Source organism: Sapajus apella, unplaced genomic scaffold (genome assembly GCF_009761245.1).
Source record: "Sapajus apella isolate SASKATOON/1434 unplaced genomic scaffold, GSC_monkey_1.0 scaffold121, whole genome shotgun sequence".
Classification (NCBI taxonomy): domain Eukaryota; kingdom Metazoa; phylum Chordata; class Mammalia; order Primates; family Cebidae; genus Sapajus; species Sapajus apella.
In genome coordinates, this window is record NW_022437061.1 from 4,402,181 (window position 1) to 4,421,725 (window position 19,545).

A 19,545-nucleotide genomic window follows, 5' to 3' on the forward strand; every position below is an offset into this window, starting at 1 on the left:
GTTAAATAGCAGTGGTGGAAGTGGGCATCCTTGTCCTATTTCAGTTCTCGGGGAATGCTTTCATCTTTTCCCTGTTCAATATAATGTTGGCTGTGGGTTTGTCTCCTTACTTTGCCTAAAAAGTGTGAATGGTTAAGTATATATATATTTTTTTAATTTAAAAATGATATGTGTTACCAGGTTGGATAGAAAACCACATTAAAGTAAATATATGCTACAATATCATAGAAAAGTGTAAGAAACTCTTAGAACATAACATTGCCATCATTGTTGAACAGAATTTCTCTCATTTTAGATTCAGAGGCCTGCAAAAGAGAACTGAAAAAATGGAAACTGACTTCTCTGGAGATGGGAAATATGATGATCCCCTTGTTATTACGGATTAGGGAGAGGTTCTCAAACTTTAGCCACAAAAGAATCATCTTGAAGGCTTGTTAAAACAGGTTTCTGGGCCTCACCTCCAGAGTTTTTGATTCAGGAGGTGAAAGAGGGCCCGAACCCTTGCATTTTGGGTGATGCCACTGCTGCTGGTCCAGCAACCACACCTTGAGAACTACCGTATTAGTGTAGTACTCAAGGTACCTTGATGATTATTTTTGAGACAGAGTCTCACTCTGTCACCCAAGCTGGAGTGCAGTGGCACAGTCTCCGCTTACTGCAACCTCCGCCTCCCGGGTTCAAGTGATTTTCATGCCTCAGTCTCTTGAGGAGCTTGTATTACAGGCATGCATGACCACACTCAGCTAACTTTTGTATTTTTAGTAGAGACAGGGTTTCCTCATGTTGGTCAGGATGGTTTTGAACTCCTGGCCTCAAGTGATCCACCCGTCTTGGCCTCCCAAAGTCACCATGCCCAGCTGATGATTTGCTTTTGGATTCTAGACTTAAAAAACCATTTATTCCTAACCAATTTAAAGTAACACCTCTCAAATTGAAGCTACCCTATGACACTACAAATTAGAGAATGCTGCAATATGCAATATAAAGATAATAAGCCGATTTTCAAAAAGTTAGCCTCCTTACAGTGACAATAGGAATAGAGTGTAGATATTTCCCAGTCCTGTCAGAGGTGTCCTTGCAGGGAGTCTGGCTCTTTTCTCCTTTCCCCTGGCCTTTGTTGATCTGTCCAATTTGCTCTGGCAGAGCTCTCTCTGTGAGAAAAGGAAGATCCTGGCTGGGCAGCACGAGGACGCCCGGGAGCTGAAGGAGAACCTGGATCGCAGGGAGCGGGTGGTGCTGGGCATCCTGGCCAATTACCTTTCTGAGGAGCAGCTCCAGGACTACCAGCACTTTGTGAAAATGAAGTCCACACTCCTCATCGAGCAGCGGAAGCTGGACGACAAGATCAAGCTGGGCCAGGAGCAGGTCAAGTGTCTGCTGGAGAGCCTGCCCTCGGATTTCATTCCCAAGGCTGGGGCCCTGGCTCTGCCCCCAGACCTCACAAGTGAGCCCACTCCTACCGGGGGCTGTACTTTCGGTGGTATTTTCCCAACATTAACCTCTCCACTTTAACCTCTTCTAAAATACCCAACCAAAAGATGACTGTTTCTATCAACACTATTTAATCTGAAAAATGTTTCAGTACAAACCACTGTTTGAACTATCTGGGTTGTTGGTGTTTGTTGTGGATGAAAGGAAAAAAATTCTCTCCAAGAGGAAGCCTGTTTTTTCCTTCTTGCCCTTCCTGATTGATCTTCTGAGAGCTCGAATGCTGCTGGACACATACCCCTTTTCTATTATTACTTTGTAGTAGAAAGTAAGTTAATGAAACAGATCTGATTGGAGGGTGTTTGATCATTTAGTTTTTAACAGGCTGAGGCAACATGGATCCGTGTGTGTCCCCCTCAGGAATGTATCCACAGTGGCCTTCCTTGCTGGTGGGCAGTGTATCCTGATGGCAGGGTACGAGTACCATTAATGAAGGGTCTGCAACATAAAGCCTTAAAAAGACACACACTAAGAAGACATTGTAAAACCTTGAACATTGTTATTTATATTTTTTAAAATGGAAACGATCATTGTTTGTTGTGCTAACCACTTATTTGATTCTGTTTTGTGGTGGACGTAGGTAATTACGTTTGAGCTTTGTATTTTGTGAAAACCTTAATGAAATGAATTCCAAAGATAGTCACATTGAGCGTGAAGACTTTTTTTCTTGCATTCCTGACTTGTCTTATTTTTACAAACATGAGCAGGCATTCTGCACTTCACTGGACTTAGTATGGGGGAGTCCTCCCCGGCTCTTCTCCTGTGTCACACCTTCCCCAGGAGGAAGGCCTCGTGCACTGCGGTTACTGCATCATTTCCTAGTGCTTCATGTCACTATCACTGGAGGGGAAACAAAGCTAAATTTTATTAACAAAGACAACAACTCTCAGACCTATGTAATAGGAAGTCCAGAATCCAAGCCAATTCAAAACGGAACCCATGCTGTTCTCCTGAACAAGTTTTGGGCTAAATACGGCCTGTTTATTGAGGCTGTTTTTTAATGATGCTTTAAAAAAAAAAAAAATGTCCTCCTAAAATATCACGCCTGTCAACCACACTTTGATTAAAAACTCCCTCCTTAACCTCTGAAGACTGATTTTGCTTTATCATGTTTCAATAATAACATCTCAGAAGTTACTTTGTAATCCCAGTTGTAAACCTATAAAAACAAACTGGAAGGATGAGGAGGTTATGGGCTGGCAGCCAGGCTATGTTTACGGTTGCTGGAGATGGCAGTAGCCTAATGCTTTAAGCAAGTGGTACATCCCAGGCTGTGCTTCAGGTAGATTTGCTATTTCATATGTTTGATCTGTGGCTGGTGGCCACCTTTGTTGATTTTGGCTGACGAGTTTCATAGCAGCTGGTCATAGAATACTGGGGGAGTAAAATTTTGAAGTTAAAAAAAAGATAAGAGAAACAAATATCCCTTTTCCCCCTTAGTACATGTTAATTATTTAATGAAGTTTTATCTCCTAGGTAAGAATATCAAAATTGTACTTTGGGTTGCCAATAGAGATGTCTTTTGATTAACTTAGAGCCAAATGGCCATCCAGAAATTTCCTGTACACAGTCAACCAAAGGTACTGCTTTATTCTTTGGAGTTTATGTACTACATGACTCCACTGATACAAATAAGACAGGACCTTGGTTTCCAGGGTCCCATGTTTTCATTCAGAAGTCGCATATCCCAGGGAAGCAGTAGAACCAGTGACAGCATTCATTAGCCACACTGCATGATCATCAGACTTAGGCCAACATGGGAGCCCAAAATTAACTCTGCCAGTAACTACCTGTGTGTCTTTCTGATACTGAATGAGCCCTCACAAACCAAGCCCGGAGGAAGCTAGCCAGCAAACATCTACAGCTCTTCTTAGTGAAATTCCTCAGAGGAATCCAGGGGGCTCCCAGTTCCCAACGCTCTTCAAGATGACCATTCTTCAGGATTTGACTGGGAAACATTTTATATATTCAGTCTTTCTCCATAACTTATTTTCCTAAGAAAGGGTCTTATCGTGTTGCCCAGGCTGGAGTGCCGCGGTGCAATCACAGCTCATTGCGGTCTCAACCTCTGAGGCTCAAGCCATCCTCCCATGTCAGCCTCCTGAGTAGCTGGGACCACAGGTGTGCACCACTATGCCTGGCTAATTTTTTGATTTTTTATAGCGATAGGGGTCTCCCTATGTTGCCCAGGCTGGTTTCAAACTCCTGGGCTCAAGAGATCCTCCCACTTCGGCCCCGGAAGTGCTGGGATTACAGGCATAAGCCACTGCACCCAGCCACTTTTCTAAGTTATAGACGTAAAAGTAAGTGACTCCCACAGCAGAGAAAAAAGCAATGCTGCTTGGCATGCCACAAACATCTGAAAGCTTGAGACACTCCTAGGATTGGATCCATTCTTTCACTACATGGAAACATTGTTCTGATATGTGAAGTGAATAAGGTACCAAGTGAGACTCTGAAATCTGATTTTTAGGTGGATGTGATACTTATTGTAATAGGACTTGACCTCTGTGCTTTATAAAGAAATCACTAACCAAATTTGCTAAGTTTCCTTTTAAATGCTTTTAGCTAGAAATCTATGTATTTACCCCTTTCCCATTTTGCATTCTTCTCTATTTAAAAAAACTCATTTACAGTAGAAACCACCCTTTCTCCCAACGATGTCTTCTGTCAAGACCACAAATACAGTCAGGAGCATGTTGTTGGTCAGGATTTCGGGACACATGTGAGGTCGCTGAGAATGTTTGCTCACAGTTAATAATTGTCTGTGTGGTTGTGATCATTTTGGAGATAACCTTCCAGTCAGAAGTCAGATGAGATAATCTTGCAATACTCCAAATGTAGGTACTGCAGCCACCTGCAAAATTCCAGGAAAGGACAACATCCTGCAAAAAGAATCCGGAGGCCTCCACTTCCTGGGCCATTTGAGAAGTTCCTGGGCATGTCGCTAAGTGTTGGTTGACTCAGCCATTTCTCATGCTGTTTTGTTTCTTGTGGTGGCCACTTAACCCCAAACAATGAAGGGAGGATCCACAGTGAAAGTGCCCGAGCTGTCGAAACCAAACATATTTTCCTTTGCTCTAGGGGAACATTTTAAGGTTTGTTTTGCACAGCTGGTTTCCAGACTAGACGATTAGCAGGTTTCGGTCCACGCCTAAGAATCAGTGGCTGTCTTTTGAGCTGAGGAGTGTGGGCTTAACTGAGATCCTTTGAGGGAGCTATAAAGGAGAAACAGCCTGGGAAAACCCAGTTTTCCAATTCCTCTGTTGTTCATATCTCATCTAAAATCATGAGTTTAAATGGCAAATATATGCTTTAGGCTCTGCCTTTAAACTTGTATGTTACTCAGGCATCTCTTATTAAGATACTAGGTCTCTGGATACCTAGGGAAATGTTGGCTTTTTATTCATATATGATTCCAAATTTACTTCTCTTCAGTTTAATTGTCCATGATAGCGCTGGCTTCATTGTTAGGATGGAGTTATTTTCCTTTTAGAACAACATGAGTTTTATTCACCTTACTATTAGAAAAAGGAAGAACTACAGCCAAAAATAACTTCATTTCCTATATGGTGTAAAGTGGTCAGGTGAACGTGAAGGGACTTTTCTACACAGGAATAGATTATTGGGGACAAACTATTTCTTACTCCCTAACTCTTTGGGATGCATAGGATAAAATGATAAAGACCATTTTAATATCAGAAACGGACATGTAAACAGTTGTCTTATTTCTAAATAAAATTTCACATTTCTTAGTGGGAGCTCATTCAGAAACTAAATCATTATTTCTCAAAGTGTGGTCAAGATAACAATCTGCATCAGAATCCCTGGAATGCTTGTTAAAAATACCATTTGCTATGAGATAACCAAGTCTGCTGGAATCTGCATTTCAGCAAGTTTCCCATGTTATTCTGATGTATTTACACATTTGAGAGCCACTGCCAATCATCTGTATAGTTCCTACTGTTATGATCACAATAAGACTAGCATGAATTGAATAATTTTTAAAATTTAAAAAATAGAGAAATTGAAGTTAAATTTAAAAATAAAAATAAGCTCAGAAGTTGAAAGCCCTGTCATATTTATTCTATTAGCTATAATATTATGTTTATACTGTCTACTTTTATATAATCCCCAAGGTTGTGATACAGATGTTTTTTTTTCCCCTGTTCATTCTTCCTTAGATCTGTTTTAAACAAAGTATGCACTTATTCTGATTTAATTGCACTAATTATTTTTCCTCAAAAGGAATCAGTTTCATCACACATTGCCAGCAATTTTAAGTTCTGCCCTGACTGAAATTAATCAACTGGCCTTTTCAGTGGGAACTTTACTGATTCAGTGGGAATCAGATTCCTGTTGCTTCAACACAAATGTCAGGCTACGTGACTTAGAACCTCTCCTGGCATGGATTTGACAATCTAGCTAATGAAACAAGACTGTATTCATTTCCTTTGAGAAAGGAAAGCAGCTGTCACCCAATTTCAAAACTCTAAAATCAAAATTAGGCTGGCTCATTTATTCCTACTTCATTCTATAAATTCTCCTCTAAGTGGAAAGGCAGCTGTATTTCTTGCTAAAACATCAGTATTGCTATTGCTTTACAGTGGGTTGAACAGGGGAAATTTAATATATTTAAAGTTATTAAATTCTAATTAATGAGTGACTATAGGACATGAGGAAATTCTCTGTGGTACCCTAGAGCTAAGGAAGAGTACTCAAGGAAAGACAAACTGGGAAAGATCCCAAGCCTGAGGTTCAGACCTCCTTGGAACACTGAACTCAACCCACACAGCAGGGAACTTAGCTGTTTTGCCCAGGCTGGAACTGGTCTGCAGTCCCTGAGCACATAGCAAGCAAACCTCTAGAATGCAGGCAGGGGCAGTCCACCAGCAACCAACGGCCTGGCTGTGTAGAGAGTGGGGGCCTGCCGCAGGCATGGCTGCTCAGTGGGAACCCTCCAGGTGGCAGGTAATCCACACAGGATCTGTAGAGAGTGAGGAGCCGGTGTTGGCGGTAGGCCTTCCGGGCACTAATACAGCAAGAATCTTTCAGGACTCAAGTTTGTAATCCACAGGCCCAGAAGGTGGTTATGGCCAGAATAAGGCTCCAGGGTCCCAAGGCACCACCTTGTAGGCAGTGGTTGGAGCAGAACTCCATTAGATGTCCTCACGCCCATACCACTGACCCACCAGGCAGCAGCCACAAATGGCCCCAACAGCGCCCCCTATGGAGAGAGCTTAACATTGTGCTGACTGTAAAGGAGAGATACTTAAAGGGACCCTGCCCATGACCACAGACACTTGATTGAAGGGTTAACCTGGAGCTGAGAGGCAATAAGTTGATAGCTGTCACAGATACATTGTTCTACATATATACCCTGGCATTATCTTCTGATATCATATATAATTTTATAGTTGCTGATTCTGTAAGAACCATTTCTCAGATAATAAAGAAAATAGTGCCTATAAAATGAACAGCATATCTCCTGAAGGAGAAGGTGTCACAAGGAAAGCAGTTTTCATTTATGTTTTCCTCAAATGTGCTCCATGCTCCTATATTACTCAAAGTATCTACATCAACAGATTTGGATTAAGGCTGATTTAAGAGCATGTGTAAGGTTTGTTTCTGTTAGAGTCTCTCTCTGTATACCTCTGTATATGTCTATGTCCATCTTGGTGTGTCTCCAAATATGTTTTTCTCTGTCTCAACGTCTGCAACTGTCATACCTTCCTGTTCTCTTATTCCTAAAATAATTCATATTTATACATGAAGTGCAGTGGCACAATCATAGCTGCCATAGCCTCGAACTCCCAGGCTCAGGTGGTCCTCCTGCTTTAGCCTCCCAAGTAGATGGGACCACAGACATGAGCCACCACACCTGGCTAATTTATTTTTATTTTTTGTTTTGTAGAGATGGGGATCTCCCTATGTTGCCCAGGCTGGTCTCAAACTCCTGGGCTGAAGCAATCCTCCTGCCTCAGCCTCCCAAAGTGCTGGGATTACAGGTGTGAGCCACTACGCCCAGGTATTTTTTTTTTTTAATTTGAATGAAAAATTAAGAATCTCACCTCATTTTAAGCTAAAAAAAAATCTAAAGAAGATGGTGCAATGTTGTTTAAATATGTTTAACAGTGAAGGAGAGCTAGTCCTCATCTCTAACAGAACAGAATATAGAAATTGGCTTTATTTTGTAGTAATGATAATTGACTTGATAAAAAGAAACAACTCAAAGACAGCTCCTGGGCACTGGAATGAGAATTTTAAAAGGCCATCTTCCCTCAAAGATTAAAAGAAAAAAAAAGAAATAGAATACCTAATCTTGTACGCAATGGTTTAGAGCAGATTTATTAAAAGGCAGGAAGGTAGTCTGATGTCCCTTCCAGTGAAAGTAGATAGGTAGAAAAGGAACTTACGCTTAGGATATGAAAAATAAACAACATCTTCCAAGTTGACTCAGAAGGTCAACCTCAGTTTGATAACGTATCGCTGAACGTATTGTTTGTTTTGAAACAGACTGAGCCTGTAATCCCAGCCCTTTGGGAGGCTGAGGCAGGTGGATTATTTGAGGTCAGGAGATCGAGACCAGCCTGGTAGCACGGTGAAACCCCATCTCTACTAAAAAAAATACAAAAATTAGCCAGGTGTGGTGGTGCACGCCTGTGGTCCCAGCTACTCCAGAGGCTGAGGCAGGAGAATTACTTGAACCCAGCAGGCGGAGGTTGCAGTGAGATGAGATGTGCCACTGTACTCCAGCCTGGGTGACAGAGTGAGACTCTGTCTCAAAAAAAGAAAAACAAATTGTAAGTCCTTCTTGCAAATGTCAGTTAAAAGCTAACTAAGGAGTAATGTACTCAATGTGCTTAGGAAGAATAAACGAAGAAAATCAGTTTATGGTGTGGTTAAGTAATGTGCCTCTACAGGTAGATGAGAGCCGCATGTGTAGGGAGGGAGGAAGGGCAGGGAATCTGCATGTTCATCATTACTCTGGATGATTAAATATGTGCGTTCTCATAGCTAATTGAGAAGATACATGCTATGTCTGCTAACAAAAGTGGAACCACAGCTCTTCAGATCAAATTCATCAGAAATCAGTAGAAAGTACCAAATAAAGACTTCTATCTATAGGAGATTTATGGCATTCAGCAAGATGGCCAACTGGAAGCCCCTGGTGCTCCTCCCACTCGCAGTGACAACCAGAACAATGAATAAACAACTACAGTTTAATAAAAAGAAGTGAGGGAGAGTGCCACGGTGCATCGAGAAGTAACAGAAACCCCAGTGAGCAGAAAACTCAGGACAGCCAAATAGAGAATGGAAGGAAATCCTGGACCTCTACTGCCCTGTCCCCCAACTGGGATTAGCTGGGAACCAGGAAGAACTTCTCCCTCTGGTGAAGAGGTAAGAAGATTCCAGAAATCCCCATCAGCACCTTGGATACCTACAAACATCGTTGGGATCCCCTGCAGTCCTCACAGGTACTCAGCCCAGCTGGGAGAGCTTCCTGGAGTCCACATAGCTGTGCTTCCCCAGAGAAGGAGCCAACACCATGCTGTGCCCACGGCCCACATGGCTACTGTGCTATACCATCTCGGAACTGAAACTACAGCTGGAGTGTGTCTTGCTCCAGGGGTGCATAGCCATGACTCCCTTTCATCCCTGAGGCTAAGTTGCCACTAAGCCACCCCATCCCAGTGGTCTGACATCCCCAAGATGTAGCTGTTACAGCCTTACCATGAGGTGAAGCATAGGTGGAGTCACTCCACCTACCCTCTGAGGCCCAAGCTGAAGTAGCATCCTGCCTCCTGGCAACAGTACCTAAGCCATTCAGAGCAGTCACTCTTCCCCTATGCCTAAGTTGAAGCAGCAACCTGCATCCCAAGAAATGATACCTTAGCTGCCACTCAGAGTGGCCATGTACCCCAGGACTTATGCTGACGCAGTGCCCTGCAGCTGAGGGAAATGGTCCCTGGGCCACCCAGAACAGTCATGTCTCCCAGTCCTGAAGCAGCACAGGCCCTGGGGAATTGGCGCCTTGGCCAAGCTGAGCAGCTGCGATCCCAGGGCTGAGCTGATGTAGTTCCCCACGTCCCAGGGAAATAGAGCAGTGGTTGATCTGAGACACCCTGCCCTACAGGCCCAACAACTCCAGTACCCTGCGCTTCCTTGGGGCTGGAATAGCTCCCTCAAGTCTGAACTGCTGAGATATCCCCCTTCTTGGGAAGTGAAGCTATCACTTGCTGTTCCCTGCTCCCCCAGAGCCCAAATGACAGATGTGTTCCACCATTCTGGGACACTTGCTGCCACTGCACCTGGCCTCTCACTCTGGGAGCCTGCTGAGTCCCACTCCCAAGGTCTAGAGGAGGGGTGTCCAATCTTTTGGCTTCCCTGGGCCACAGTGGAAGAAGAATTATCTTGGCCACACATAAAATTCACTAACACTAATGATAGATGACAATAGCTGATAAGCTTAACAAAAAGAAAACCAGACTAAATGTTTTAAGAAAGTTTTTGAATTTGTGTTGGGCCACATTCAAAGTCATCTGGATGCATGTGGCCCACACAACATAGGTTGGACAAGCTTAGTCTGGAGTCACTACTACATGGTCACCTTATGGGACCTGAGTTGCCACTGAGCCCTACTGGCTCAAGTTCCCAAATTGCAGGCATCTTCTGCTCCCCAGGCCCAAATCTCCAGAGCACCCTTGTTCTTCCTGAGTCGGGCCAGTGCCGTGCCCTGCACGCTGTGGAAGAATCCACCATAACCCTGCCTGAGCTACAAGGGAGTGCCTCAGAGTTACAGATTCTGGCTGTGTGGGCAACCTACATCCAACCCTGCCACAGAGAGCAAATCTACACCCCAAGCCAAGTGCCACAATGGGTTTAGGAGACTCTGAGCACCTGCACCTCAAACCCAGTGCTGATGTAGCTGCTTGGAGACCATGTCACACCTGACACCAAGAGGAATCCCTTTAACTAAGTCTCCCCATCGACTTGAATACAATACCGTAATTGAAGGAGACTTCAACACCCCACTCTCAGCACTGGACAAATTATCAAGACAGAAAATTAACAAAGAAACATTGGATTTAAACTGCCCTTTAGACCAAATGAACCTAACAGACATTTAGAGAACATTTCATCCAACAGCTGCACAATACATATTCTTTTTATCAGCACATGGGATACTCTCCAGGATAAACCCCATGTCAGGCCACAAAACAAATCTTTAAAATTTTAAAATAATTAAAATTATGTCAATTATCTTTTCTGGCCACAATGGAATACAAATAGAAATCAATAAGAAGAATTTTACAAATATGGAAATTAAACAACATCTTCCTGAATGACCAATGCGTCAATGAAGAAGTTAAGGAGGAAATTAGCCAAGCACGGTGGCTCATGTTTATAATCACATCCGTTTGGAAGGCTAAGGCAGGATGATCGCTTGAGCCTAGGAGTTCAAGGCAAGCCTGGGCAATATAACAAGACTTCATATCTACAAAATATTTTTTAAAAATTAGCTAGGCATGGCAGTCTCCTATAGTCCTTGCTACCCAGGAGGCTAAGACATGAGGATTCCTTGAGCTGAGGCGTTCAAAGCTGCAATGAGCTATGACTGCACCACTGCATTCCAGCCTGAGGAACAGAGCAAGATCCTGTCTCTAAAAAAAAAAAAGGAAAAAATTAAAAATTTTTTGAAACAAATGAAAATAGAAACATCATACTAAAACCTATGGAATACCAACAAAAGCAGTATTAAGATATGGCAATAAACACCTACATCAAAAAAGTTTAAATGTTTCAAATAAACAATGTAACAATGTATCTCAAGGAACTAGAAAAGCAAGAATAAACCAAACCCAAAATCAGAAGGAAAGAAATACTAAAGATCAGAGCAGAAAGAAATAAAATTGGGAGTAAAAGCAAATACAATTTTAAAAATGAAGTAAAAAGTTGTTTTTTTGAAAAGGTAAAAAATTGACAAATCGCTAGCTAGACTAACCAAAAAGGGGAAACCCCCCAATAATCAGAAACAAAAAAGGAGACATACATCACAGAAATACAAAGGATCACCAGAAGCTATTAAGAACAACTATGCGCCAACAAGTTAGAAAATCTGGCAAAAATGGATAAATTCCTGGACACATGCAACCTACCAAGATTGAACCAAGAAGAAATAGGAAGTCTCAACAGACCAACAAGTAACAAGATTAAATCTGTAATTAAAAAGTCTACCATCAAGGAAAAGCCCAGGAACCAATGGCTTTTTTGTGGAAGTCCACCAAACATTTAAAGAAGGACTAATGCTAATTCTTCTCAAACTCTTTCAGACAATTGGAGAGGAACAAATTTTTCCAAACTCATTCTGTGAGGCCAGTATTGATATCAAAACCAGACAAGGACAGACATGTACACACACACACACACACACACACACACCCATGGTCCAGTATTTCTGATGAACATAGATACAAAAATGCTCAACAAAATAATAGCAAACTGAATCCATTAGCACATTAAAGATCATCCACTATACATAATCAAGTGAGATTTATCCCAGGGATGCAAGGATAGTTTAACATATGCAAATCAATAAACATGATACATCACATTAATAGAGTGAAGGGCAAAAACCATATGATTATCTCAATAGACACATAAAAAGCATTTGATAAAATTCAACATACCCTCACTTTCAACAAGCTAAGTATAGAAAGAATATAGCTCAATACAATAAAGGCCATATATGACAGACCCACAACTAACATCATACTGAAAGAGGAAAAGCTGAAATCTTTTCCTCTAAAATCTGCAACAACACAAGAGTGCCCACTTTCCCCACTTTTATTCAACATAGTACAGGAATTCCTAGCCAGAACAATAAGGCAACAGAAAGAAATAAAAGGCATCCAAATTGAAAAGGAAGGAGTCAAATTTTCTGTGTTTGCCAATAACATAATGTTATATATAAAAACCCTAAAAAGCTCTACCAGAAAACTCTTAGAACTGATAAATTCAGTAAAGTTGCACTGTGTAAAATCAACATACAAAAATCAGTAACATATCTATACACCATCAACAAAGTAGCAGAAAAAGAAGTCAAAGTAATCCCACTTACAATAGTTACCAAAAAATAATAATAAAAAGCCTAGGCATAAAATGAACCAAGGAGGTGAAAGATTTCTAGAAGAAAAATGATAAAACACCAATGAAAGAAATGTAAGAGGATTAAAAAAAAAAAAAAAGGAAAGATATCCCGTGTTCATGGCTTGGAAGAATTAATATTGTGAAGATGACCAGACTACCAAAAGCTATCTATAGATTCAATACAATCCCTATCAAAATACCAATGACATTTTTCACAAAAATAGAAAAAAAATTCTAAAATTCACACGGAACCACAGAAGACTCCAAATAGCCAAAGCAATCCAGAGCAGAGCAAAACTAAACTAAACTAAAAACCAAAAACATCAAAGCTGGAGGCACTATACTACCAGGCTTCAAAATATACTGCAAAGCTATAGTAAGCAAAACAGCATGATACTGGCATAAAACCAGAGCCATAGACCAATGGAACAGAACAGAGAATCCAGAAATAAATCCATATATTTATACCCAACAGATTTTCAACAAATATATCAAGAACATTCATTGAGGAAAGGTCAGTCTTTTTAATAAGTGGTACTGGAAAACTGGATATCCAGTTGTAGAAAAATAAAAGTAGACCCCTCTTTCTCTGTTAAAAAAAAAATCAATTAAATATAGATTAAAGGCTTGAATATAAGACCTGAAACTATGAAATTATTGAAGAAAACATAGGGAAAACCAGGTGCATTGGCTTGTTCCTGTAATCCCAGCACTTTTGGAGGCTGAGGTAAGAGGATCACTTGATCCCAGGAGTTTGAGACTAGACTGGGAAACATAGAGAGACCCCCATCTCTACAAAAATAAAGACAAAAAATTAGCCGGGTATGGCGGTACAGACGTGTGGTCCCAGCTACTCAGGAGGCCGAGGTGGAAGGACTGCTTGAGCCTGAAAGGTCAAGGCTGCAGTGAGTCATGGCTGCATCACGGCACTCCAGCCTGGGTGATAGAGTTGGATCCTGTCTCAAAAAAATAAAAAAAAATCATAGGGGAAGCACTTTAGGACAATGGTCTGGGAGAAGATTTTATGAAGAGGACCTCAAAAGTACAGTCAACAAAAGCAAAAATAGACAAAGACAAACTAAAATGCAAAAATAGACAAATGTCAAACTAGAAAGTTTCTGCATAGCAAAAGGCAAAAATGAACAGAGTAAAAATACAATCTGCAAAACAAGAGAAAATATTTGCCAACTATTTATCTGACATGAGACTAGTATCCAGCATAAAAACCTCAAACAATTCAATGCCAAAAAAACCTAATAATCTGATTTTAAAATGGGCTAATGAGTTCAATAAACAGTCCTCAAAAGAAGACATACAAATGGCCAAGAGGTATATGAAAAAATGCTCAACATCACTACATTTTCAACATCAGAGAAATGAAAATCAAAACCACAGTGAGATATCATGTCACTCCAATTAGAACAGCTCTTATCAAAAAGACAAAAAATAAATGCTGGCAAGGATGTGAAAAAGGGGGAACTCTTACACACTCTTGGTGGGAATGTAAATTAGTACAGCCATTATGGAAAACTGTACAGAGGTTCTTCAAAAAACTAAAAACAGAACTATCACATAATCCAGCAATCTCACTGTTGGGTACATATTCAAAAGAAAGGAAGTTGGTATGTCAAAGAGGTGTCTGCACCCCCATGTTTATTCCAGCACTATTCACAATAGGCTAATATGGACTCAACCTAAGTGTTAGTTAACAGATGAATGGATAGAGAAAATGTGGCATATATACCCAATGGAATACTACTTAGCCACAAAAAGAACAAATTTCTTTCATTCACGATAGCTTGGATGAGCTAGGAGGACATTATGTTAAGTGAAATAAGCCAGATACAAAGACAAATACAGTATTCTCACTCATAGTGGAGGCTAAAAAAGTTCATCTCATAGAAGTGGAGAGTAGAACAGTGATTAGTAGAGGTGGGGAAGGGTGGAGGGGAGAGTGGGATGGCCAAAGGTTGGTTAATGGACACAAAAGTACAGCTAGCTAGATGGGAGCAATCAATTCTACCGCTCTACACCACTTTAGGGTGAGTGTAAGTAAGAACAATTTATTATATATTTTCAAAGAGCTAAAAGTAGATTTTGAACATTCCAAATACAAAGAAATAATATGTGTTTGAGGTAGCAGATACGCTAATTACCCTGATTTGTCATTCCACATTGTATAGGCACGTATTAAAATATCACACTGTACCCCATAAATATGTACAATTATGTGTCAATTAAAAATAAGAAACAAAAGCTACAAAAAGGAATAATTTAGGGCAAAAAACAGCAAAAAGACAAACCACGTGATGGGAAAAATCTTTTGCAAATCATATACCTAATAAGGGACTTGTATCCAGAACATGCAAAGAACTTTTACAACTCAATAATAAAAAGATAAATAATTTTTTAAAAGGGTAAAAGATTTGAATAAACATTTCTTCAATGAAAATATACAAATGGGCAAAATGCACATGAAAAGATGCTGATCACTATCAGTCATTAGGGAAATGCAAATCAAAATCATGACATACAACTCCATACCCACTAAGATGACTATAGTAAAAAATAATAATAAAATTTTAAAAATGAATAATAACAAGTATTGGCAAGGATCTACATAAATCAAAACCCTTATATATTGCTGATGGAAAATGGAAATTAGTAGAAGAATAAGTAACAGCGTATCCATTCAATGGAATTTATCCAACCACCAAAATTCATGCTTATGAAGATTTTGACACAAGAGAGGAACACAGTGAAGTATCTCAACTGTAGGTTGCAAGGAGAGATGCCTGTGGTGGGGCTATGTGCTGTAGATGGGGAGCTAGAAAATTTCACCCCAGAGTGGGTTGGGAGGGGTTGGTAGTGTAAGCGGAACAATGCTTGCTTTGATAGTACTGAATCCAGAGGTAATGGAGGCATTGATTCTTGACCTCTGCTTTTCTTTAAGAGCTTCAATTTGGCTCTACCAATAGCCAGTCTCTGTACCCCATCCCCTGCTAGGCTCAAAGCACCAGAGGGTAGCTTAGGTGGGGATTTAGCCCCTTTCATGATCTATATCAATTCCCTCTTTAGCGACCCCAAATACACATAAAATTTAAATAAATCTTGCAAACACAGCTTTTTAAAAAGGAAATGTACCTATAATGTATAAATACAAATATATTTATTTATAGGTAGGGGAGCAAAAGTATTTTTTTTTAACCCACCACAAGGTTCATGGCTGAGACAAAATAAAGATTAACAACAACAACAAAAAAAATCCCACAAATTTATTTAAGTTTTATACGTCATGGGAGCCTTCAAAAATGAAAGCCCAGAGAAACAGGGAAAAGTGTATCTTTTTATGCTTAGGTTTGATGGAGAGTGGATAGTCATGTAGAAGAGTGATTAGACAAAGGAATCTGATCTAATGGTGATAAATGGAGTGAAACTTAGCAAGCCTGCTTGTTCAGATTCTTCTCTGTGTCTTTATTTCCTTTCTCTGGATATAGGGAGGACCCCCTTGGAATGAAGGTCTTATGACCGACTTTAGAGGAAAGTCAGAGTTATTTTATGGCCTGCTTTAGGGGAGAATGGCAGGAGAAGATCGAGATACTTTCCTGCTTCTACTGTTTTCTCAAATGCCAAGGCGCTATATTTTGAGGTAGTGTGCTCTGAACCCTGTATTACATGCTACATATAAATACAAATCAGAAAATATAAATACAAAGCCTGGAAAAAGAATTAGATAGCCATTTGACAGAAGAAGATGTACAAATAGCCAATGTCTTTAAATTATCAGGGAAATGGAAAGTTAAAACAGAGTGAGAGTCCATTACACCTTCGCTAGAATGACTGAGATTAAGTGTTGTTGAGAAACGCAGGAAACTGAGTCCTCATGCATTGCTGGTGAGCATGTAAGCCACTTTAGCAAACTTTGGTAGTCACAAAATTAAACATATTTACAGTACCATCTAGCATATTTACAGTACCATCTAGCAGTTTCGTTTTTTTTTTTTTTTTTTTTGAGACGGAGTCTTGCTTTGGCGCCAGGCTGGAGTGCAGTGGTGCAGTCTCGGCTCACTGCAACCTCTGCTTCCTGGGTTCAAGCGATTTTTCCGCCTCAGCCTCCCGAGTAGCTGGGACCACAGGTGGGTGCCACCACGCCTGGCTAATTTTTGTATTTTTAGTAGAGATGGGGTTTCACCATGTTGGCCAGGATGGTCTTTGATCTCTTGACCTCGTGATCCGCCCACCTCAGCCTCCCAAAGTGCTAGCAATTTCACTTTTAGATAATTACTACAGAGAAAAGAAAATGTATCACCATACAAAGACTTGTACAAAAATGTTCATAGCAGCTTGAATCACAATAGCCAAAACACAAAACAACCCAAATGTCCATCAACAGGTAAACATGGAAACCAAATTGCTCTAAGTGAATGCCACAGAATACTATTAATAAAAAAGAATTAACTATTGATAATGTAACAACATGAATAAATTACAAAACCATTGTGTTAAGCCAAAGAATTCACACACACACGAGTACATACTTTGTTTATATAAGGTTCTAGTCTAGACAGACAAAAGTAATGACAGAAATGAGAAAGTGGTTGTGGATGGCAAAAGGGAATTTACTGGATGTTAGAAATATTCTGTGTCTTGCTTAGGGTGGTGGTTACATGTGATGGGGTTCAGAACATGCTACCCCAGAATGTGGCACCTTGGCATGTCAAATATTTTAAGCTGAAGGAATTTGAGAAACAGCATGTACAGGAAGGTCTCTCAGACCTTTCCCCACCATACTCTACCAAAGCAAGTCATAAAACCTAGGAAGGATTTTCTGATTGTCCCCTGAAGCAGGTCATAAGATCCTCAAGGAGAAGTACCATCTCAGTACCCAAAGGAAGGGAGCATCCTTATCTCGGAAGACACAAGCACACCAACAGAATCTGAACGCACAGGTCTTGCTAAGTTCTTCCCAGTTTATTTCCATTGGATCATACCCTTTTTGCTCTATTATATTTCTCTATGATGGTCCACTCTTCTCCAAACCTATCATAAAATACTCATGTTTATTTATTTCTTTGGGTCTTTATTCCCCTAGGAAGGCTCCATGTCACATAAAACTTATATTAAATAAATTTGTATGCTTTCCTTTTGTTAATATGTCTTTTGTTGTAGGGCCTCAGCCACGAACCTAAGAGGGATAGAGGAAAAGGTATATTTTTCTCCCTTACACATGAGTATATGCAATTGTCAACGTTAATCAAGCTGAACATTTAAGATCTGTGTAATATATTGTCAATTATACCTCAATTTAAAAAATAGTGGGAAAGGAAAGGGCAAACTAGTTATTTGACATTGACTAAACAACTCGGTAACTGGTTTTTATTCTGCATCCAATTATTGGGAATCCTGAAGATAAACAGGAATTTTCATCATAATTGAGATATAGCCTAAGCTGCTGTAACAAATAGATTTAAAAAAATACAGTTGCTGAAACAAGAGAGGAATTTGTCTCTCATGAAAGCCAAGAGATAGGTGGGCATTCAGTGGCTTTGTTTCAGGAGATCGTGTGGGGTCCACCACCCCTTCTTACTACTTTGCCATGCCCTAAGGTTTTACTCTCATCTGTGTGGTCAAAGACTAAGAGAAAAAAGAAAGAAAGGAAAGGAAAGCAAATTACTCTTAAGGATACAACCGCCCACCAAATTACATAAATCTCTTCGTCTTAAATTCCATTGATAAGAATTTAGGCATACAGTCAGACCTAGAAAGTATCAACTCGACATGGATGACATTGTGTTTAGTTAAAATTCTTTGAGGAGTTCCACTCTTAATATGGTGAAGGAACACCCTAACAGGCTGGTCCTCCTGCATTTATCAATCATAAAGGACAAAATACAGAAACATCTACCTGAAGGCTCTGGAGAATGAACAACAGTCTTCAAAATTCATCAAAATTTGAAAAAGGAACGGGATGTTTTCCATTTTTAGGGCTTGTAACCTGAGGGCAGGCCACAGTCAGCATCTTGTGGAACAGCTAAAAATCTGATAGCAAACATGCCATTTTTCTGGCTCAAAGTAGCAGAAGACAGTTCAGACAAACCACAATTGCTAAAAAGAGATCAAGGCAACACAGAAAGAAGAAAGCCAAAGAAAGGAGGCCTAACTTTTGTTTTTAACTCTGCCCAAATCTCTGGATGAACCCTGAACTAGGCATTTTCAGGGCAGACTGCAAGAAGACAATCTAAAAATTTAATAATTGTACTGAGATTTGAGCTGTTCATCAAAAGATAGAGCTTGAAATTTCATTCTAACCACATTAATTGCCTATTAAAATAAAAACTCAACACTCTTTGAAGAAAGATAAAACAGAATACAGAGTTTCCAGGATACAATAGTCACATTGTCTGAGTTATGATCCAGAATTACTTGATGTAACAGGAAGCAGGAATATGTGATCCAATCTCAAAAGAAATGACAATCAGCAAATACCAACCCTGGGTTGACCCAGAGGCTAGAATTAGTGCAAAATGATCTTAAGGCAGCGACTATAACTATGCTAAATGAGGCAAAGGAAAATGTTCATAATAAAGGCTTGTAATTAAAGAGAGTAAATTTAAGAAGACAAAAATTATAAAAAGGAAATTTATAAACCTGAAGAATATAGTATCTAGACTGAAGAAGACACTGAACATACTTAAGACAAAATAGACATGACGAAAGGGTCAGTGAACTTGAAATAGATCAATAGGAATTCAGTTTGAATAACAGAAAAAATGAAGAATTTTAATAAATTACAAAGAACCAGGAGTCTGTAATAGTAATCTCTAGACTATGAATATTAAAATATAAGAAGTTAGAACTAAAAGGCCAGTTAGTAAGTTAAAATAAAATTTTGGCTGAGTGCAGTGG

General features: G+C 40.0%; 1 protein-coding gene across 7 annotated transcripts in view; it reads left to right on the forward strand.

Annotated features, from left to right (window-relative positions):
- Nucleotides 1-2,133, forward strand: part of SHROOM3 (shroom family member 3) — a 377,638-nt gene extending 375,505 nt beyond the window's left edge. For 5 of the 7 annotated variants that reach the window (XM_032261099.1, XM_032261102.1, XM_032261103.1 and 2 more), the window contains one exon: nt 1,144-2,133. In XM_032261099.1, coding sequence (XP_032116990.1) covers nt 1,144-1,512 — 369 coding nt within the window. In that variant the 3' untranslated portion in view covers nt 1,513-2,133. The remainder of the gene's footprint in view (nt 1-1,143) is intronic. The other 2 variants (XM_032261098.1, XM_032261100.1) reach the window with 1 other exon arrangement.
- The last annotated feature ends 17,412 nt before the right edge of the window (nt 2,134-19,545 follow it).